The sequence below is a fragment of the Crinia signifera genome, chromosome 7 (genome assembly GCF_055691185.1).
Source record: "Crinia signifera chromosome 7, ASM5569118v1, whole genome shotgun sequence".
NCBI lineage: Eukaryota > Metazoa > Chordata > Amphibia > Anura > Myobatrachidae > Crinia > Crinia signifera.
In genome coordinates this window covers 27965571-27988001 of record NC_139223.1, presented here as the reverse complement: position 1 = coordinate 27988001, position 22431 = coordinate 27965571, and the positions used below count along the sequence as shown (strand labels likewise).

Below are 22431 nucleotides of genomic sequence, written 5' to 3'. Positions count from 1 at the left end.
ATTAGGTCGACATGTTTTTAGGTCGACACTACCATTAGGTCGACAGTGTCTATGTCGACAGTCAAAAGGTCGACATGGGTTTTTTGGCTGAAATGTCGACACAGTCGACATGGACACAGTTTGAAGTGTACCGCAGCCCCTCGCATCGCTCGCAATGCTTCGGGCACACTATTTTATTCTCCCACCACGCCCTAGTGGATAGTAGGGCATGAAATACCGCCTGTCGGCATATGTCGGCTCAAAAAACAGTGAAAAAACCCATGTCGACCTTTTGACTGTCGACATAGACACTGTCGACCTAATGGTAGTGTCGACCTAAAAACATGTCGACCTAATGAACTTTCGACCTAATGAGCTGTCGACCTAATGTGCTGTCGACCTAACGACATGTCGACCTAATGGTATGTCGACCTAAAACCATGTCGACCTATTGAGCTGTCGAACTAATGGTGTCGATGTAATGGCTGTCGATGTAAGTGCTGTCTAACAATAGTCCGGATACCCCCCTGTCCGCCGGCGCTCGCCAGAGGGGAGGCTCTGGCGAGCCCCGGCCAAAGATGATAGGGGCTACATCTGTACCTGTCATTTTAAAAAGAAAGCCTATAACTTCACAGTTAGGAGCTGATTGGCTGGTGATAAAGTACCAGCCACATTATCACTTCACCAAGCTTAATAAATCTGCCCCTCAGCCTCCTGGGGCACTGCTCAGATGCCTGGCATTGACACAGGGGCATGGTTTTGCCTTTTAGGTAATAGTCCCTTTTGAAATATGTCTGTGCAAACTGTTTGCAGGCATATCGTGTCAGCTAGGGTTACCAACCACCTGTGAGGGATTACTCCGGACAGTCCGATAATGAAGACTGGATTTTGGAGGGGTGGCGTTCCCAGGATATACAATGTCCAGGAATAGGTAGATACTAGCTGCATATTCCCAGACATAGTATAGCACCACCCCTCTGGACTCTGGATTTAATTACCGGACAGTCCGGAGTAATCCTGGACAGGTGGTAACCCTAGCGTCAGATGTGCAGCAAAGCCAATGAACAATACATCTTTATATACATTAGGGCATCTGGCTGTGTATACGAGTGGTCCGGCTGCAGGGTCTGATTCTACAGCTGGGCAAGCAAATTCAGATTCCCTACCAGCTGTGATGTCCAGTTGACACATCCAATGGACGATCGTATATACTTACCTGAATCAGCCACTCTGTCAGTGTCACGGCTCAGCTGCTGCCCAGTTGGTCCTATGTGTAACCATTATAAGATTGCAGCCCCTCTGGTGTCTGCCCTGTGATCTGATGCTGCCACACAGGGGACAGGTCAGGTATTGCATCAACAAAGGTCCTCTATGAGGTCTGCTTGTGCTGTATTCACTGAGTCTGGCACTGCGTCTCAGTCTTACCATCCTGGATGCAACAATCTATTTCCATCCGTTATTGCAGGGGTAGAAAACGTGGGTATACAGCATTAGATCTACGGTGTCTAGGTAGGTAATCAAAAGGTCGACAACTATTGGTCAACAGGTCAATGAGTAAGTCCTGGGCCAAGTAGGACCGGGTTGCTCACAGACTGCACACACTGGAAAAATGATTTGATGGTGGGCAGCAATCGCAGGCCTGCACTGGGCGGAATTTTACTCTGGCAGGGGAGCATATAACTGATCAGCGGTCTCTGAAACTTATTCAGGTCTGAATTAGGCCCGCTAACTGTCCCCCCCTCCCCCTTTAGTGCCTAACCCTCCCTACAAGCCTAACCCACTCTGTAGTGCAGGCCTAGCCCACCTCCTCCAGCTGTTGTGAAACTACATATCCCAGGATGTATTGCAGTATTGCTATTAGAGAATGCTATGGCAGGGCACAATGTGATGTGTAGTTTTTACAACAGCTGGAAAACCAAAGGTGGGTGTGGTATGACGGCCCAACAGGTCAGTATACAGACATCGGAATCCCGACCTCCGGTACTCCGACAGGGGGTGAGCGCAAAAAAGCATCTTGCAGGCTCCCTGCGCTCACCACAGGTTCTATTATCCCTCTATGGTTGTCGTGGTTCCCCCATAGAGGGATAAAAGCCCATCATTTGAACAGTCAGGATTCCTATGTCGTTATGCTGACCGTAGGAATCCCGACGGTCGGCCCATCATCTGGCCCCCCCACAGGTTAGCCAGGCCTGCTGTAGTGAGCAAAACTAACGCCCACTTTGGACTGAGGGAGTGTCAGTAGTTCGTAATGCAGCAGGTGCAGTAAATCCGTCTGACCGCGGCCTCCCATTCCTGCAGCAATGCGCCTGGGAACGTAACCGCTTCCCTGACACGCCTCCATGCCACTCCCATAACACTACACTGAATGGAACATTTTTGTCATCGCCCAAGAACACCAGCTGCACCGCGGCGCGACCATCCGAATCAGGCATTTTCTATCAATTAGTGCAATGCGGAGCAATTATGGCCGACCTGCGTTCCAGAAAATTTAAAAAAGCACCAAACATATTTTAGATTTTGTTTTCTTTTTTTTTTTTTTACATAGACAGGGAAGAAACCCTCCATTACATTTTCAAGATTTAGTAATAGGGTGAAAACCAGACATATCTAACGCCGACCCACAGCTCACACCGCGACTTGTGGTGCCAAAATGAAGTATATATATTCTGCAGCTTACCCTATAACATACCATTATTTATACAAATAAGTAAGAATTTATAATTAAGCAAATAAAAGGCTCTAACAATATTTCTCTTCGGCAATTTGGCGTTCTGTCAGTGATTGGTCATATAAAATCAATGTCAGCAAAACTTCAAAATGTCTTTTCTTTTCCCGTCCAGTTCAGGGAGGAGCATACATCGTACACAGCAGGGAGTGGGTCACATGATCTAACCCAGAAGTCACGTGACCCGCGGAATGGCTTCTAAATCACTAAGGTTAAAAATAGGTCCTGCGTTTGACAAAAGCCCTTTTAAGATGGCCTGGTTGAGCAGATATAATAAAGGCTGCCTCAGGGTTTCTGTTCAGTTAAATTACAAATGAGGCTTCACGGGGGGGAAAGGTGGAATAATAAAATGATATGGGAAGTGGTAGCTTAGGTTGTACAATGACGGTTAGACGGACCGTATGTATACATTGTCACCTCGTCTTCTGCCTAGGAATACTTCTAAGTTGCAGCGGTCTCTAGTTCTGCAATTCAGTTTATGTGCTCTGCAAAAAAGCCACACCCACTAAAGTAGAGCTGGCCAATAAGCATCACTCCAGGTGATGTGGGACTGCACATCCCAGCATGCATTGTCACAGTTTTAGCATGCCTTGATAGCAAAACTCAGGCAGAGCATGGTGGGGTGTGTAGTCCTACTGCCTACTCCAGCACGAATGGTGCTGCAACGGAAAATTCCTTTACCTAGGAGGATAACCGCATACAAACTTGGTGTCTCTGTAGTCAGTTAAGCAAACAATACTTGGAAAGACTGTGTATGCACCGGGGGGATAACCACATCACTGCTCCTTCACAGAAGCTCCATCTTGAAATGTCCAAAGTCGGGAAGGGGAGCCTCTGGCTCCTGGGCGCTGCCAAAGGGCATGCAGCTCTGAGAAAGCTTTGTCACCAGTGTTGCACCCAGCTGTTGGATCTGTGATAGCACCTCCTGGTGGTTACACTGCCGCTGCCTCATCTGCTCCTGCTCCCAGCGGCCCTGTCTGTCGATTAGAGTCTGCATGACCTGCGTCAGTCTGTGAAGCTCCCCTCTTACAGAGTCCAATTGCTTCACACTCGCCTCCGGCAAAGCTGGAGGGAAGGGTGCCAGCGCTGTCTGTGTGCTCATATCTTTGAACTGTAGTACATAGAAGAACAAGAATGTTAATAAAGTTGATTTAAAAAAAAAAGTACTGTACCAAAAATGTAACATCCTTCAGTGCTGAATGCACAGTGCAGCCGCAAGTAAGAGGTAGGCTGCGATTAGGCTCCGCCCAATCGCTGTCTGAGTTAGTGACTCAGCTCTACTTGACTAGCTTCTGGTTGCCGACATTGGGACAGAAAGCATCACCGCTCTCAGGCGAGTTCACCCCCACAGCCCCCTATGGAACCCCAAAAATTCTTCACGGCATCGGAAGAGTTTGGCAATGGATAACAATGACAATTTATATGCACTTCGGTTCTGGATGATAGATCTACAGTGTCTAGAAAAACAGTCAATATGTCTACCTCAAAAGGTCAACACGAAATAGTAGACACATTACAAGGTCGACATGAGGCTTGTTCTTACACCATCCATGTGGGCATTGAGGGAGAATAGAATAGTGAGCATGGTGAACGAAGAGTTACATTAATTGGGGGGGGCAGTGTCAACATTGACACACAAAAAAATGTGAAAAACTCATGTCTATAGTCTTTATTATTTTAAGTCAGTCTTCTCTATTCCCCCATACCTGAGTGCTTGGTTTGGCCACCGGTCTGGCAGCATGTTGGTGGCCGGTAGCAGGAAGCTGGTATTGCCCTCCGTGACTCAGAAGCTGGACTCCGTTTTGAGATATCACCTGTTAGTAAACCAACGGGATATATGATTATATACATTACATGTGTTCTCGATCATAGGTTAGTAAAAGCGCCCACAGCTGGGCTGCTAACATATTACCCTCTTCTGCAAGCTGATGGCTCTGTCCACTAACTTCTTTGTGACCAGCAGCGCTGGATTCTTAGCGGTGGGGAGAGGTGTCCTCGCCCTTCCATTCATCTGATAGTGAGGCGCTGGCTGGGGGTGGCTGGGGCGTGGCCCGTTCACTGCAGGAGGCTGGGCCGGACGCACAGTGCAGGCTCCTGATAGGGAGAGAGAAAGTCCATCAGCTGATGTAACATTGCCTCCTTCTCAGCTTAGCTCTAGAGATGCCCCAGCTTTACTTCCCATAATGCCATGGGCTACCGACGCCAAAAGTGGCAACGCCATCTGTTATTGTGCTGGGATCATTGCCTTGGTGGCCCGTGTGCAGGGACAGGAGACAAAAGGGACAATTTCTACAGCTTCCAAAAATTAAATATATCCAAATCTACCTATCATTTCTCTTCTGCATCCTAGAAAATGATAGACAGAATCGGATAGGGTGCATAGGGGTATCCGGTCGATAGTGAATAGGTCAAGCATTATTGGTTGACAAGCAATACGGAGACACATGAAAAAAGTGTAGGTCAACATTTTCAAAAAGTCGACACACGTTTTTCATGATTTTTTTTTTTTAAACTAACTTGTTCTTACTTCCATATCCAAATGGGTATAGAGGGAGAATATAATACTGTGCCAAGTGCAATGAGGAACCGTGCCCGAAGCATGGGGAACGGACACAGTACACCAAAACGGTGTCCATGTCAATAGGGGGAAAAAACACGTGTCGACATTGTCCTGTGTCGACCTAGACCAATAATCCAAACCCTGAACATACATTTTAGGATTTGTTTTTGGAACAGGGGTGATTTGCAAACCGTGTAAAGTGCAAAGTAAGAAACTGTGCCCGCAGCTAACCTCATTCCCGTGCACTAGGAGTGCGGGCGCATATTGCTGAACATCGCACTCTGGGATATTCGGTAATCTGCGGGTCTAACTGAATTAACCCTAATGTGCATTAATTAGTTGGCCATAGGTAAGTTAGTTTTTGGACAAAACGACTTACCTGTCTGTGGCACCGTACGCGCTTGTGGTGCTGCCTGACTCTTTGGGACAGTCTGTGCTTGTGGTGCCATCTGACATTGTGGTGCCATCTGACATTGCGGCATGGTCTTTGGGGCACTGGTTGGTGGCTCGAGGGACGGGTTTCCTTTGGACAGAGATGTCACACTGACAATTTTGATGCCTTCCTCTTTGTTGTCTGGCTGCCTGATGTCACTTGATGCATGTCCAGACTTCTGTGCCTGAGGGCATCGCTCCTTGCTCTGACCGCCATTCTCCTGCAGAAGGTTCCACAGCTGGGCCTGTTCCCAGGGCTGTCCTTTTGTAGCTGAACTCTGTGCGGGGACACTTGACCTCTCAGGTTCGATGTTCTTACGTTTCAGGAAGAGGTAGATGGCTTGTGGAGTCACCTTGATGTTGTCTAGCTCGAGAACCTTCTTGATCTTGCGAAAGCTCAGGCCGGCTTTCCTCAGCACCACAATCCTGTGCTTGGCCTGATCATTCAGTCTACCCATAGCTCCAAGGAATTAGGACTTTATGGGATAAAAGGAGAGAGTCCTGCGTTATTCAGACACCAACAAACATGCTGAAGCATAGGAATAGATGTATCAAGCCGTGGAGAAGTTTTCCATAGCAAATAATTTCTCCACACCTTCCATTGCTTGATGCATTAACCTCTTCATTAAAATTAAAATGTCAATACACAGACGTGAGGACACACTGAGCTCTCCCCTCCTCCTAATACACAGACATCAGGACACATTGACCTCTCCCCTCCTCCTAATACACAGACATCAGAACACACTGACCTCTCCCCTCCTCCTAATACACAGACATCAGGACACACTGACCTCTCCCCTCCTCCTAATACACAGATCTCTTCCATCCTCCTAATACACAGACATCAGAACACACTGACCTCTCCCCTTCTCCTAATACACAGACATCAGGGCACACTGACCTCTCCCCTCCTCCTAATACACAGACATCAGGGCACACAGACCTCTTCCCTCCTCCTAATACACAGACATCAGGGCACACTGACCTCTCCCCTCCTCCTAATACACAGACATCAGGACACACTGACCTCTCCCATCCTCCTAATACACAGACTCCAGGGCACACTGACATCCCCTCTCCTCCTAATACACAGACATCAGGACACACTGACCTCTCCCCTCCTCCTAATACACAGACCTCTTTCATCCTCCTAATACAGACATCAGAACACACTGACCTCTCCCCTCCTCCTAATACACAGACCTCTCCCCTCCTCCTAATACACAGACATCAGGGCACACTGACCTCTCCCCTCCTCCTAATACACGCAGAGCTGTGTGACAGATGAGGTTCTGCATGCATTTCTCCTTTAATAAGGCATTGCCTGGCATGCTGGGACTTGTGGTCCCCCTGTTAGGTGTGTGCAGGACATGTGTGACATAGGATAATAGTTACCCGCACGCCGCCAGCCGCCCCAGCAGCAGCCATGATAACGCAATGTCTTCTTTGTTTTGTTTACACACTACACAGTACACAGGAGAAGGCGGAAGCAGCGGAGGCTGCCGGGAGCCAGTAACCCCTTCCTCTCCGGCATACACCGCGGCCGCCCGGCAGCTGAGCTGCAGCAGTTACTATAACCCCTCCCCCCTCAGCGTGTGACGTCACCCGCAGCGCGCCCAGAGCTCTGCCAGGCAGCAGGATGGCGGCCCCGCGTCAGAACGAACGCGACGGTGTGTCCGACCTGAGGAGAGAGCGGCAGCGCAAGTCCGGGAAGATGTAAGTGTCCGGCACCATCCGCCTCCATCCTGCGGCCCCTCTCTGTGCCTGGGGGTGGGCGGCTGCGGCGGGGATGGAGTGGACCTGGGGCTGCCGAAGGGGGTGGCTGGACTTCTGGCGGAGACGGAGGGATAGGCTATAAAGCCGGCGCTAGGCCGCATCCGGGGGAACAGGCGCTTCCTGGCGGGGAAGATGGCCGCCCCCAGCGTCTCATTATACAGTATATGTGTTCTATATACTGATCCTCAGCCTCCCCTCCTATAGTGTATGTGTTATATATTGAACCCCAGACTCTCTATAGTGTATGTCCATTATGCTGATCCCCAGCCTGTGTGTGTGTGTGTGTGTGTGTATGTATGTATGTATATATATATATATATATATATATATATATATATATATATATATATATATATATATATATATATATATATATATATTGTCCTTAATGAGGAACAAACCAGTCCCATGATACATTTCTGAAAGCACTCAGATCAGGTTCTGACCAGCAACTCCACCTTTTCACCCTACGGTTACCTGGATTCACAGGCAAAGAGAATATTCAAAAATCAAGTGGGACCACTCCACACTGCGATTATCACAGTAGAAGACTTTTATTTAAAAAAAATCCACGGTACTTATGTATTATCTGGGCTCCCATGTTAAATGCACCCCATTTTTTCATACCCCTACTATCCAACTACGCATGGAGTTGATTTTATATAGTGTGGCGAGCGCAGCGAGCCACCGTGCCCGAAGCGTGGCGAGGGGACGTGGTCTCATAAGAAAAACGGGAGCCCAGATATTACATAAGTACCAAATCCACTGTTTTTGGAGCGGTTACACTCGCTCCCATACTTGATCAACGCTAGGCCATGCGTGGGAGAATCAGAGCTGAGACCCGGCAAATTCCTGGGTCACATATATGAAAGCTGTGGGTCAGGTTGTTGTTAGTTTTAATATAAGTGAGATACCATCTATAGTAAACATAAGCCTTTTCTTTGGTTAAGCTTGGTACATAGTTTATCTTAATGGTTGCCCAGTAACACACTTCAGGGGGGAGCGAAACCGCCACTCCAGCACCTGCCTGTGACTGTTGTTGGGTTACTAGAGTGGGATCATACATGTTATAATCCCTTTCTGTAATGGTGGCAATATGCCAATCTGCATGAATAGAGGGATAGGAGAGGACACCTCCAGTTAGAGCCAAGATTGTGGGGTTTGGTGCTCCCTTACAGGGGTGTGATGGGTGTTTTGTGACATTGTCACACGTCTTGATATTGCTCCGCCCCTTTGCATGACAAATACTCATTGGCCTACTTCTGATGGACCGGTAAGCATCACTTCTAACCACAGAGACTCGCACACCTAAATGGGCAGGTGGAGTCCCATCTGCTGTTCGTATGTATGTTTCCTGGGAAAAGTTGTATCCACTGACATTGGTAGTAAATTACTCCCAATACGTCATAGACAAGTTGTTTTTGGGCTACATGGTTATTTGTATTGGTAGCCGATAATGTAAGGATTGAATAGTAGGAACGTGAAGAAGTTTCCCCAAATAATTTGGCATGAGTGATAATAATAGATTAAAGGCCCATACACACTGGGAGACTTTGAGCTGAAAGTCGCTCAAAACACCCAGTTGAGCAGCTTTCAGCTCAAAGCCGCCCAGTGTGTATGGCCCGGGGATGAGCACTGCTGCGCGCTCCCGCAACATCGCCGGGAAAGCCGTTCATCTGCTGGTTATAGCAGCAGATGAGCGGCTTTCAGGACGGCTTTGCATAACGCTCTGCTATGCAAAGCCATCCCCCAGTGGGGGGGTCGCTCAGTGTGTATGCACCAGTGTGTATGGACCTTAAGTCCTCATTTTTCCATAATGTCTCTGGGAAATTCTACGAAGTATCCATGTGCACCCTTTTATTGCATATTTGATGGCACCAGGCATTAAAGACCTCCAGTGTCCTGCAGGTTGGGCACTATCTGTTGCCAGTGTAGCCAGGGCTGGGGGCAATGGGATCTGGGCATTGCTATGCAGGACTGAAGCCAGAATCATATAATAGGTCTCCTCTATGAGGGCGGAATTGCAGACTTCCCTTGGAATACGTTTTTTTCCCCATACTACAAATATGGTTGGTCTTTGTGTGTGCTGACCTTTACCATCTATGCCAGGGCTGGGCAACACCGGCCCTCCAGATGTTAATGAACTACACATCCCAGGATGCTTTACATTAGTTTTGCTATGTGGCCATGCTGAAACTGATGCAAGGCATGCTGGGATGTGTAGTTCATTAACATCTGGAGGGCCGGTGTTGCCCAGCCCTGATCTATGCTATAGTTAGTATGACCACTTTCCGCCCTCTGGTACTGTTGTATTTTCTACATGTAACTTCAGATGATTAGTTTGGAGGTTTTAAGTGACTGCGTACAGTCTTGTTGCTGTAGCCTATACTAACGGAGTTGTGTATGCAATCTGGAGATTTGGCTGACCTTCAGTCACTTGTGGGCAGAACTTACATTGCACTTGAGAGATGATTCTGATCATTTGTAAGCTTTCCGGTGCTATGTTCCCATTGGTTCAGCACTGTGTTACTGTGTTTTATCGCTGTTCATCAGCTAGCGAAGACTACATTCTACACTGTGTTTGCATACTGGTCCAGGCTAACTGAGTGGTGATGCCACCAGGTGTGACTGCTATGCAGGCCCATCTGCACAGACATTCCAGGGCTGCTACCTGAATATGTGCTGTTTTGCATCCTGTGTAATTGGAACAATGCTTTCATTTTCCTCAGGGCTCCATCTCCCAGCAAACGTAAAGAACGGTCTGAAGACAGAGCTAAAGACCGGGCCAAGGAAAAGGCCCCGGGCAAAGAGGTGGTGGAGAAAGACCGTGGCCGGGACAAGGCCAGGAAGAGGCGCAGCGCCTCTAGTGGCAGCAGTAGCAGCAGGTACATTTGATTTATATCACCCAATCGCTTCCTCTAGGGCTTGATAAATTTTTTAAAAATCTAGGAGCCAGGATGAAAATGTAGGAGCCAGAAGAAAAAATAGTGACAGTGTGCGCCCAAAAGTAACACCATAATGCCTATTACACATGTCACACACATGCCACAATGCCCATTACACATTACGCCACACACCGAAAAACCTTTTGCATACTATACCACACAAAAGAATGCCCATGACATATACCACATACACCGTAATGCCCATTACATGGTAAACCAAACACGGTAATATCCATTACATATAATACCACATGCCGTAATGCCCATGGCATATTATTTCACAGTGATACTTACCTACATGCTCATTGCTATGGGTTTCTGGCTTGATGCCAGGCAGGGGCAGACTGAGAAAAAAAAATGAGGGGGGGGGGGATCAGTATTTACAAAAGCCTTGGGTGCCTCTGTTAAAACAAAGACACATAAGCAGATGGCCCCGCGGTGGGTTATAATGTTCAATACAACAGCCCAGCATAGTAGCAGCCCAGTGCACAGCTCTCCTGGCTGCTGCTGTATCAGAGCACGACAGCAGCGCACCTATTTCATAACTCAAGCATGGAGCTGCAGTGGTAGCTCCCGATTAGCTCGTAAGCCGCCTTGGCTTATGTAACAGGCGCGCTGCGGACCTGCAAAAGGTTTTTTGTTTAAATCCGCACACAAATAAATTATTGCAAGTATCAATATAACCAACATTAATTGAAATAAAACTGTCTATTGCTTTAATAAACTGGTTGGTGGTGCTCCCAGTTTAGAGTTCAGAAAACTCAAATGGTAAAGAAACGGGAATCCAACTAGAGAGAGGCTGGAAAAAAGGCTGAACAAGTCTCTTCTGGGGCACTCTTAATTGATTTATTGTTTAAAATATAACTTATTCAATTACTTTAAAAGACAAGTGTGTTGAAGCAGAGTATCTCATAACTGTCTTCAATTTAAGGTAGGGCACAACCAATTATCTACATAGTGGTGGTAATGAAGCACTTATTATATGTCCCTCCTAAATATCTATATTTTTCATTACCAGTAGATCAGTTCAGTTTTGTCACCTTTTATAAATAATGTGACCTGCTCGTGCAGAGATAGAAATTGTTGGATTCTTATTTATAGAGGACAGATTTTTTATATTATAAACAATATCTGTACAATTTGAATCAAGTGACGGTAAACTACCTGTTGATCATTTATTACAGAATACAATTAACTAATTGATGTATAAATAATTATTCCCCTGAATCAATGTGAAATATCATTTTAGGCTTAATATATTATCTGATTTTTGCTGATTCCCTGCTGGTATAATGATTTGCACTCTGGGCTAAATAGTATCAACCTTTAAGCATAACAATGTTTCAAAGGTATATTTGTATCAACATTTTAATCAACAAACACATGAATTTTTAGTGTGTCTGTATTTTGAATGTTGGTTAAGGAGGGAGAGGGAATATCAAAGTATATACAGGATTTAAGTGTTCACTATTCCCTATAGTTTTTTAGACACCTGTCACCAATACAACTTGTGTCAGTTAGTGAATAGTCTCACACTTTATTCCTGTGTATCAGAAAAAGTTATACTGAATTCTATATATATTATTTCTTTAAAAAGAAAAAAAGCCTCAGTATTTAGTGCTGTGAACAGTAAAATTAGTTTTGATCCTGTTAGGAGAGACAGATAGTGTAGCCTTTTCAGACTTATAACATCAAGGTGCTCCTATTTTAAACTTAGTCAAACTCTGTTTACTCACAAACCGGCATCCTGCCGGGAAGTTTGGCAAAACTTGTAATTAGAGGCAGGAATGTTGGAGAATAATCGATTAATTGCTGCAGCCTGTGATGTATCTGGAGGCTGTCTGTTACTTATGTTGGGCTGGAGTAAGGCAGCTGGTTGCTGCTCACAGAGATGTCCTAAGACTGCTTGTGCTGCATACCAGATGGGGAGCTGATAGCGTCCTATTCACCCCACACTGTTAGATGGTGGTTACCGTCCGGTCCGTCCCCTCACTGCATCTGTCGGAGTCCGGACCCGCTGCGGACCTGCTCTAATACAGCTGCAGCAGCCAGGAGAGTTGAGCACCGCTCTGCCTGGCTGCCGCCGTGCTGGCTGTTATATTGAACATAATAAACAACCGCGGCGCCATCTTTTTATGTGTCTGGTAAGGGGCACCTGTGGCTGCTGTAAGTGCTGTTAGGATAGCCAGCCTCGGGGACCCGCTGGTTACACAGAGGCTGCTACCAGCTCCCTGCCTCTCCCTGTCCATCTCCCGGCAGCCGGGAGAGTTGTAAACTGCTCTGCCGGCTGCTGCCGCGCTGGCTCTTATCATATATCTAAGACTATAACCCACAGTGGGGCCCGCTGCTGTCAAGCCACCACTCTGCTCGGGGGTTCTGCTTCCTGGCAAATCTGGTTGCCAGGAAGCAGAATCTGGTCGCCATGGCGACCTGGCCCCCGGGTTTTGTCGAGCCCTGTATTAGGGTCTGTTTCTAGTGATGCTTGTGGAAGTGTAGTTCTTTGTTAGCTGATTCACCTTATAGAGAAGACTAGACAGCCCCTCCCCCTGTCTCTTATTGGTGTGTACTGTCTAATCTGTTCCATCGTTCCCGCTCAAGCTCCTCCTCCAGCTCATCTTCGGGATCCAGCTCCGGGTCCAGTTCGGGTTCCAGCTCTTCATCCGCTTCTAGCCGGTCAGGAAGTTCCAGCTCTTCCAGAAGTTCAAGCTCCAGCAGCTCCTCTGGTTCCCCGAGCCCATCCCGCCGAAGGCATGACAACAGAAGGCGTTCTCGCTCCAAGTATGTATTCCAGCCTGTCTCCGCTTCGTTAATTAAAGCGAGGTTTCTAGATACATAAAGTGTGCTAGAAATGTCAGTATGGCTACTATATTACATGGATATATATGAACGCATGTACTATTATGCCCAGTAGTATATCCCTTTGACTCACAGATCTTGGAATCATGGATAATGATGTAGCAATTTGTAAAGGGGGGTGGCAATAATTCTTTGATAAAAAAATAACTCTTGAGCCCAAATAACCTATTTTGGGGGATCTAGTAATGTCATTGGTGGACATCAATTGATATCATGGTCCCAAGTAGAAGTGTGCATGCTATATTTGTATCACAGGGATATCTGGTTCTGTAGGTACTGACGGTGTATTTACTCTCAGATCCAAACAGCCGAAACGTGATGAAAAGGAGCGAAAGAGGCGGAGTCCAAGCCCGCGGCCCACCAAGCTGCATATTGGGAGGCTGACGAGGAATGTCACTAAGGTAAGGCTGAGTCACTCCTCTATTTATTACCAGTTATTTATAGGTATAGCTTTAGACTGTTCTCTGCTGTGAAGCAAGATGCAATGCTTCACAGCAGAGTACACTGGTTTAACATACACGACGCTAATATGTTGTGTAGTATTATCAGTGTAAACTGGTGTCACATACACAGCACTGTACGGTGCTATTCTATAGTATTATCGGAGGGAGTACACTGGTGTAACATACACGGCACTGTACGGCGCTATTCTATAGTATTATCAGAGGGCGTACACTGGTGTAACATACACGGCACTGTACGGCGCTAATCTGATGTGTAGTATTATCAGAGGGAGTACACTGGTGTAACATACATGGCACTGTATGGCGCTAATCTGATGTGTAGTATTATCGGAGGGAGTACACTGGTGTAACATACACGGCACTGTACGGCGCTATTCTATAGTATTATCAGAGGGAGTACACTGGTGTAACATACACAGCACTGTACGGTGCTATTCTATAGTATTATCGGAGGGAGTACACTGGTGTAACATACACTGCACTGTACGGCGCTATTCTATAGTATCAGAGGGAGTACACTGGTGTAACATACACGGCACTGTACGGCGCTATTCTATAGTATTATGAGAGGGAGTACACTGGTGTAACATACACGGCACTGTACGGTGCTATTCTATAGTATTATCAGAGGGAGTACACTGGTGTAACATACACGGCACTGTACGGCGCTAATCTGATGTGTAGTATTATTGGAGGGAGTACACTGATGTAACATACACTGCACTGTACGGCGCTATTCTATAGTATTATGAGAGGGAGTACACTGGTGTAACATACACGGCACTGTACGGTGCTATTCTATAGTATTATCAGAGGGAGTACACTGGTGTAACATACACGGCACTGTACGGCGCTAATCTGATGTGTAGTATTATTGGAGGGAGTACACTGGTGTAACATACACTGCACGGCGCTATTCTATAGTATTATGAGAGGGAGTACACTGGTGTAACATACATGGCACTGTACGGTGCTATTCTATAGTATTATCAGAGGGAGTACACTGGTGTAACATACACGGCACTGTACGGCGCTATTCTATAGTATTATGAGAGGGAGTACACTGGTGTAACATACACGGCACTGTACGGTGCTATTCTATAGTATTATCAGAGGGAGTACACTGGTGTAACATACACGGCACTGTACGGCGCTAATCTGATGTGTAGTATTATTGGAGGGAGTACACTGGTGTAACAAACACGGCACTGTACGGCGCTATTCTATAGTATTATCGGAGGGAGTACACTGGTGTAACATACACGGCACTGTATGGCGCTAATCTGATGTGTAGTATTATCGGAGGGAGGACTCTGGTGTAACATACACGGCACTGTATGACGCTATTCTATAGTATTATCAGAGGGAGTACACTGGTGTAACATACACGGCACTGTACGGCGCTAATCTGATGTGTAGTATTATCGGAGGGAGTACACTGGTGTAACATACACGGCACTGTACGGTGCTATTCTATAGTATTATCAGAGGGAGTACACTGGTGTAACATACACGGCACTGTACGGTGCTATTCTATAGTATTATCGGAGGGAGTACACTGGTGTAACATACACGGCACTGTATGGCGCTAATCTGATGTGTAGTATTATCGGAGGGAGGACTCTGGTGTAACATACACGGCACTGTATGACGCTAATCTGATGTGTAGTATTATCGGAGGGAGTACACTGGTGTAACATACACGGCACTGTACGGCGCTATTCTATAGTATTATCGGAGGGAGTACACTGGTGTAACATACACGGCACTGTACGGTGCTATTCTATAGTATTATCGGAGGGAGTACACTGGTGTAACATACACGGCACTGTATGGCGCTAATCTGATGTGTAGTATTATCGGAGGGAGGACTCTGGTGTAACGTACACGGCACTGTATGGCGCTATTCTATAGTATTATCGGAGGGAGTACACTGGTGTAACATACACGGCGCTATTCTATAGTATTATCGGAGGGAGTACACCGGTGTAACATACACGGCACTGTATGGCGCTAATCTGATGTGTAGTATTATCGGAGGGAGGACTCTGGTGTAACGTACACGGCACTGTACGGCGCTATTCTATAGTATTATCGGAGGGAGGACTCTGGTGTAACATACACGGCACTGTATGGCGCTAATCTGATGTAGTATTATCGGAGGGAGGACTCTGGTGTAACATACACGGCACTGTACGGCGCTAATCTGATGTGTAGTATTATCGGAGGGAGGACTCTGGTGTAACATACACGGCACTGTATGGCGCTAATCTGATGTGTAGTATTATCGGAGGGAGGACTCTGGTGTAACATACACGGCACTGTATGGCGCTAATCTGATGTGTAGTATTATCGGAGGGAGAACTCTGGTGTAACATACACGGCACTGTATGGCGCTACTCTGATGTGTAGTATTATCGGAGGGAGGACTCTGGTGTAACATACACGGCACTGTACGGCGCTATTCTATAGTATTATCGGAGGGAGTACACTGGTGTAACATACACGGCACTGTACGGTGCTATTCTATAGTATTATCGGAGGGAGGACTCTGGTGTAACATACTTCTGTCATGTTCTTCTAGGATCACATTGTGGAGATCTTCGCTACGTATGGGAAGATTAAGCAGGTCGAGCTTCCCATAGACCGCCTACATCCGCACCTCAACAAGGGTTATGCCTACGTGGAATTTGAAGCAGCAGACGAGGCAGATAAAGCCTTAAAACACATGGATGGAGGTAAATGGGAAAAGCCGTCTGATCGGATGGAGGTGGATTTATTACAGAATACATGTTCCGGTATCATTGTGTCACTGAGTGTCCTTACTAGTCTGGTGTGAGAATGGAATATTGGATCGTGTTGAAGTAAATAGTTTATTACCATAATGATTGTAATCTGGACTGTTCCCGCTGGCCGGGTCTCATTACTTACATCAGCCATTCTCCATGCTGAATAAACTTGTCTTTTGCATATAATCCTTTCAGGACAGATTGACGGTCAGGAGATCACAGCGTCTGCAGTGCTAACTCCGCGGCCTATGCGGATGCTGCCTCGAAGATTCAGCCCACCCCGTCGGATGTTACCCCCTCCCCCTATGTGGCGTCGCTCTCCCCCGCGGATGAGGAGGAGGTAGTGCAGTCTTCCTTTTGTGCCAGCCTTGCACACTATCTGGCCTTGTGTTCTTTGCATAACACTCACTGGATTCATCCCTGACTTTCATTTCCGCTTTCATACTGTAACAGCTTCAGGGGACAATCTACCCGCATTGTCCGGCTCTGTCCTGAGTGAGACGTGCCTCTCTGTCCTGTACCAAAGCCAGTTCCTAAGCATGTGTGTGTTCAGCGTAGGGCCCCTGTGAGCTGGGCTCTTCTTATTCCTTACTCTGCAGTCTTTCTGTCCTGTGTTCTGTCTGCTATCCTTCCCGTCTGGTTTGTGAGCAGTGTACTGTAGCGAGGCAGCTGAGCCGTTCACAACTCGTAGTTTGGCTGTTTCTTGGGAGGATACTGAGAGCATAAGCGCTCGGAAGATAACTGTGCTTGTTTTTGTATATATTTTGATTTATAGTAATATTTGTAAGCATTCTAGCACAACATGATCAATACCCACCCTGCTTGTTCATGGCTCAATGAGGGATCGGTAAATCTAACTGATCATTCCGGTCCAACGCTGATCTGTCTTGTGCATGGTTCAGGTGGTGGACAGTGTGTCGTTAAGTTGATAACAATAGAATATGGTTACAGGCCATCTTCAGTAGTCTCTTAGGGGGATATTTACTAAGATGGGAGTAATATTTCACATGAGATGTTGCTATGGGAAACCAATCAGTTACTATTATCTTCTAGAAGGTGCTAAAAAAAAAAAAAATAAGAAAGATTCTGGTTAGTTGCCCATAGCAACATCTCGTGAAAAAACTCCCATCTTAGTACATTTCCCCCTTTGTGTCTTAGACCAGGTTGTAATGTCTGGTTCAGTAGATAACATTCTGTTCCCTCCGCAGGTCCCGTTCCCCTCGTCGCCGCTCCCCTGTCCGCCGCCGCTCGCGATCCCCTGCACGTCGCCGCCACCGCAGCCGTTCCAGCTCCAATTCATCGCGGTGAAAGGTCATCTTCCCCCCCCTTTGTCCGCAACACCCCTTCCCACCAGACCGCTACAACAAGATGCTGACCATGTTCATTTGACAGTGCAGCCGCCTCAAGGACTGTTATACAGGACCACACAACCAGTTCTCATCTCTGATTCTCAAGGGCAGCATGATGTGTACAGGGAGAAAGGACTTTGTGTAGAAAACCCCATGAAAACTATACATTTGTCGATCAGTATTGCTCTCCTGCTGGTGGTCCTACCAAGATCTTACAGAACCAGTCCAAAAATGTCCTCTGACGACACGTTATGGGTAAATGAAAACGTGTATACATAATGAGACCCGGCTTAACTGGCAGAGGCTAACTAGCACCAGGCTAGCCACGGATTAATATAGACCATACTTATATTGGGCACTATTCACAAAGGGACTTGTGTTCCCACCATTATATTTTATATTGCATACTTCAAAGTATCATTCAAACAAACGCACAGTAGCATAAGCTGTCCTGACGAAGCTGCATTATGAGGTTTACACCGCTATATATATATATATATATGTTCTGCGATTATGCCTCAGCTGTGATGTCATCGATGCGGAGCTCCTGTGTTACAGCTGTTCTGTTATAAGGAACTGTAGAAGGACTGCGCCATGGAACTGGTGTGATGTTTGTATAGACTTCACAGTAGAACAAGTTGTTATTCAATAGAACGTGACCGATTTAGATGTGTAGGGGTGTAATCAGATAGCGCTGTGTTCAGCAGGGCCGGGACTTTTCAGATTGGTGTGTCACTGCGCTCTGTGGGTTAGGTGATCGGTAGTAACTGTTGCCAATGGTATGATAATGGGCTGTCATTGGGAGGCATAATTGGACCAGCGTTCTAAAGTTGCAATGTGCCAGTTTATCATAACAATGTTAACTTTGTATTATGGCAGCTTTCTTTGGCTGTTGAGACATCTGCAATTGATAAAACTCTCTATACATAGATAAACCATAAAATCCAGAGTGATGCGTCTTGGTGGTCCTGAATGTATGTAGCGTATTGGGACCTCATAGTTCTGCGTCTTTAAGACCTGCAGTAGTGGAACTGTTGGGAGTGTCCTAGCGCAGTGATCTGATCTGTGGATGGGGAACACTCTCCTGTCAGCCCCCTGGTGATTCTGTGGTTACAGAGCTGCCCAGGGTCTTGCTGGCGATTGGCTTTCTTTGCTTGAAGTCTGAGGTTACCTGCTCAGAACACTGAGTAAGATCCATTTTAGCCCAAGGTATGATACTGAGTAAGATCTAAGTTTTTACATCATTTTACATTACACTTAAGTTTTGGATTGGTTCTGCCATGAGACATCAAAGGTGATTGGCAGCTATCCCTGGTCTGTGCAGCTACCAGGACTGGTAGGATCACAAGGGAGTAGCCCCTACTACCTATGTACTGTTAATATGGGAAAGCCCTCTGATGGGGAACTGGTCACTGCAGAGCTCTCACTGAGCATGGCTCACTGCCAGCGAGTGGGGTAATATTCCTGGTTGCATTGCGTTCTGACCTTCCTTTGGATATGAAAAGCTGAAGGTGTAACTTGTACAGTTGATATTTTACATTGATGTTTTATTTCTTATTTTGTAGTGTTTAAGTTTTTTTTTTTTTTATGTCTGTTCCATAGATATAAACTGCAAGCTGGAATAAACGGATGAGATTTACGGTGTGGTGTCTGCAATTATTATATCATTTAATATGACTTAATCTTCATGTGGTCCATTATTTATCCAAGTGTTGTGTAACTGGTTAGGAAACGCACTCGCGCGCACACTTACACACTAGTTCATTTGTTTTGCTGGAAACCAATTAACTTACCAGTATATTTCTTCTTCGGGTTTCATGGTCTCCTCAGGGTGACATTGGGGTTGTAGGCGGAGCCAGAGGACCTTGGCACCAATCAGCAAAGCTTTGAGACATCCCAGGTTGCACGGCTCCTCTCTCCTATAACACTGCCTCCATGCTCAGCTCCTCAGCGTTTTGTTGGTGCCAGCAGGAAGCTGGTGCACCATTTTTGTTAGCAGGAATTCCCTGAGGCAAACCCACAAGCTTTTTAAAAAAAAAAAAAAAATTTGACAAACTTTTCACTAGCAACTAACGCTATAAGGGCTAGCGACTACAGCCCAGCAGCCCCATCAGCCCTGCTGGGGTGAAACTCCCCCACAACCTGGGTGAAGCAGAGTACTTGCGGTAGGGCCAGGTGTCTAACACCGTCGAACGCCGAAATACTTGGACAGTGTGGCCAGCATTACAGGGGCAGGTAAGGCTCTCTGTGAGAGCACTTAAATCGCTGTCATGCTGTGGGTGAGGAAGAAGCTCTGCAGCAGCTGGCATGGACACCGCTGCTTATGGCAGGGACTCCACTAGACCACAGGGGTGTGGAGCAAAGGCTGGGGGTATTCACCCATTTTACATAGGGCTCACTAGCGCCGGTGGGGGAAGGCCACTATATATTGCTGTCCACTTTATTTCTTTTACCTTGTGTGACTAGAGGGGTTAGAAGTTAACTCCTCACATACATATCACTCTAGGTTTCCCTACCAGGCATTTACCTATTGTGTATTTTAGTGCACCCTTGTGTTTTGACATGACTTATAAATGCGGGCGCACACAGACAAAGTCTCCCTTGCTCTTATCCTGTAAGGCTTTTGCTGCAGGCCTGTCTGAGCAGGATGTTATCCAGGAAGGGTTATGTGTCACTGATTTATCCCTCCTGGCCAGTCCTCGGCCCCAGTTGCTGTACAAGAGCATCCTCGTGCAACTTTTCAGCAGCTTCTTGGCACTTTAGTAGACTCAGCCTATTGTGCAGGCCCCTCTGTGCACACTACTGCAGCAATGCAAAAATTAATGCTGGCTGCCAGTCACGTTACTAAACACCAGCTCCCCATCAATTCCAGGGCTGGAGGAAGATGATACTATTGGGGATGAGGGTGAGGAGAACGACTATGAGGATACCACTCTGCCAGGGTCAGGGGCACCAGAGGTGGTACATGCTACGGAGGTGGTAGACGTAACGGCGTTAAGAGCACAAGCCGTATAATTAACCGTTTTCAGGGAGTCTCATGGAAACCGCAGGCATTGGAAGGGAAGCTGTGTGACGCCAGCTCCGCCCCCGATCAGCCTAATTCTATCGCAGCCGCTGAGTAATTCCTGGGCTGCGCACACTGGGGAAATAATTTAATGTGAGCGGATTAATTCTGGATTTGTTGCTAATCACTGATCACTCATTTCTCTTTCAATGGTCCTGGTGACACAGCTCAACACTGGGATGTAGGAGGGTCCGAAGGAGCCAGGCACCTATCCTAAAGTTTTAGAGGGTAGGCTCCTCCCCTACTGCATCCCTGGACTCTTCAGTTCATGTTAGGTGCCCACTGGAGTGGGTGCTATTCTAAAGGGCTGCAGGAGCAGCCGAAGAATTAGAGTAGTTAGGGAATTTTTATTGTTTTATTAACTTTTACCCTAGCTAGGTAGGCACAGTGTGAGGATTCTCATAGTGAATCCTCACACTGCTAGCACAGGAGGAGCTGACAGAAGCGCGTCCTGTCAGCTCACTGTGCACAGGGGAGACACTGTCTGGTCTCCCTGTGCAGCGCTTATAGCCTTTTCTAAGAGGCTGCCTGGGCTCCGGAGTACCCTGAAACCGGCTCCACATTTAGGTGGGGATCATGGGGGACAGGCGCTCCGTGATGGCGGCGGCCATTTTATGCGGAGCTTACACGCTGAGCTCCTAGATGAGAGGACAGCAGCGTTGTGACAGGCATGTTCCAAGTGATCCCCAGTTGAGGGGGAGACACTGGAACTAGGAAATCCTACCTAAGGAGCGGCTGGCTGGGGGTGGTTGGCGCCAAATGGTCACGGACCCCGCAGCAGCAGGGACCTGTGGTCTCTTCCTTCACTCTGACTTTGGCGCCTTTCAGAACGCTTGCAGCGGAGCTGAGCTGGCTTACTGATCCTGGCAGAGTGACTTGGATTTCCTGGGCATCGCTTCCCCGCAGTTGAAACCAACAGACAGATAAGTGACTGGGTGCATTGCCTCTGTATAAACGCTTGTACATTGTTTGCACTGTGTATACTGATAGATATACATTTATCACTTGCATCATGTCTGAGCATCAGGCTGTGGTTTTGGGGGAGGGAGCCCTTAGTGCACTGAGCGCGTGCAATGTTTGCACACAAAAGTTTGTCCCTGAGCAGATGGCCAAGGGGGGCTTATGTATTACTTGCGCTGATGTGAGACCCATGGGCAGTGAACCCCATAGGGCAGAGCAGATGGAACCTGCGTGGGCCAGGGCCCTAGGCAGGTCAGTAAACGCTTTGGTGCAGCTTTTGGACAGGCAGAGTGATGGGCTGGTAGAATCACAGAGACCTATGCCATCATCTCAGCAGTCGTCTGGCTCCTTGCCTCTTACCCAGGCAGATCCTGCGCTGATTCAGGTGATGCAGGATACTGCTAAAGGGATCAACAGGTTCAGTGAAATGCTGGACAAAATGGATGATGTGGCAGGGACCCCTAGAAGGTCTTATGCTTTGACTACTGTGGTAGATGAGGAGGAAGGAGAGTATACTGACATCCCCTGG

The 22431-nt window shown here is 47.1% G+C and overlaps 2 protein-coding genes across 3 annotated transcripts; one reads left to right on the top strand and one right to left on the bottom strand.

The window, feature by feature from the left end:
* Positions 1-2727: 2727 nt before the first annotated feature.
* Positions 2728-7285, bottom strand: LOC146019979 (uncharacterized). 2 transcript variants are annotated; one of them, XM_083152690.1, is made up of 5 exons: positions 7095-7285; positions 5644-6172; positions 4617-4798; positions 4411-4518; positions 2728-3815 (listed from the first exon to the last, which is right to left on the bottom strand). In XM_083152690.1, the coding sequence occupies exons 2-5, from the start codon at positions 6152-6154 to the stop codon at positions 3492-3494; spliced, it is 1125 nt and encodes a 374-aa protein (XP_083008816.1). In that variant the 5' UTR covers positions 6155-6172; positions 7095-7285; the 3' UTR covers positions 2728-3491. The 2 variants fall into 2 exon arrangements, with proteins under 2 accessions (XP_083008816.1, XP_083008817.1); XM_083152691.1 differs by lacking the exon at positions 7095-7285 and adding an exon at positions 6945-7077.
* On the top strand, positions 7258-19517 carry RNPS1 (RNA binding protein with serine rich domain 1). Its single transcript, XM_083152692.1, has 7 exons — positions 7258-7415; positions 10205-10360; positions 13019-13198; positions 13575-13677; positions 16325-16478; positions 16725-16869; positions 17738-19517. Exons 1-7 carry the CDS (start codon positions 7339-7341, stop codon positions 17835-17837), a joined length of 915 nt encoding a protein of 304 aa, XP_083008818.1. The 5' UTR covers positions 7258-7338; the 3' UTR covers positions 17838-19517.
* The last annotated feature ends 2914 nt before the right edge of the window (positions 19518-22431 follow it).

Bases quoted from the DNA above. Each gene is read 5' to 3' on its own strand.
- LOC146019979 (XM_083152690.1), bottom strand. From the start codon at position 6,154: ATGGGTAGACTGAATGATCAGGCCAAGCACAGGATTGTGGTGCTGAGG. The intron at 4,799-5,643 runs GTAAGTCGTTTT...TCTCCCTATCAG, and splicing joins GCGTACGGTGCCACAGACAG to GAGCCTGCACTGTGCGTCCG. The intron at 3,816-4,410 runs GTATGGGGGAAT...TATGTACTACAG, and splicing joins TGGCCAAACCAAGCACTCAG to TTCAAAGATATGAGCACACA.
- RNPS1 (XM_083152692.1), top strand. From the start codon at position 7,339: ATGGCGGCCCCGCGTCAGAACGAACGCGACGGTGTGTCCGACCTGAGG. The intron at 10,361-13,018 runs GTACATTTGATT...TTCCCGCTCAAG, and splicing joins AGTGGCAGCAGTAGCAGCAG to CTCCTCCTCCAGCTCATCTT. The intron at 13,678-16,324 runs GTAAGGCTGAGT...ATGTTCTTCTAG, and splicing joins TGACGAGGAATGTCACTAAG to GATCACATTGTGGAGATCTT.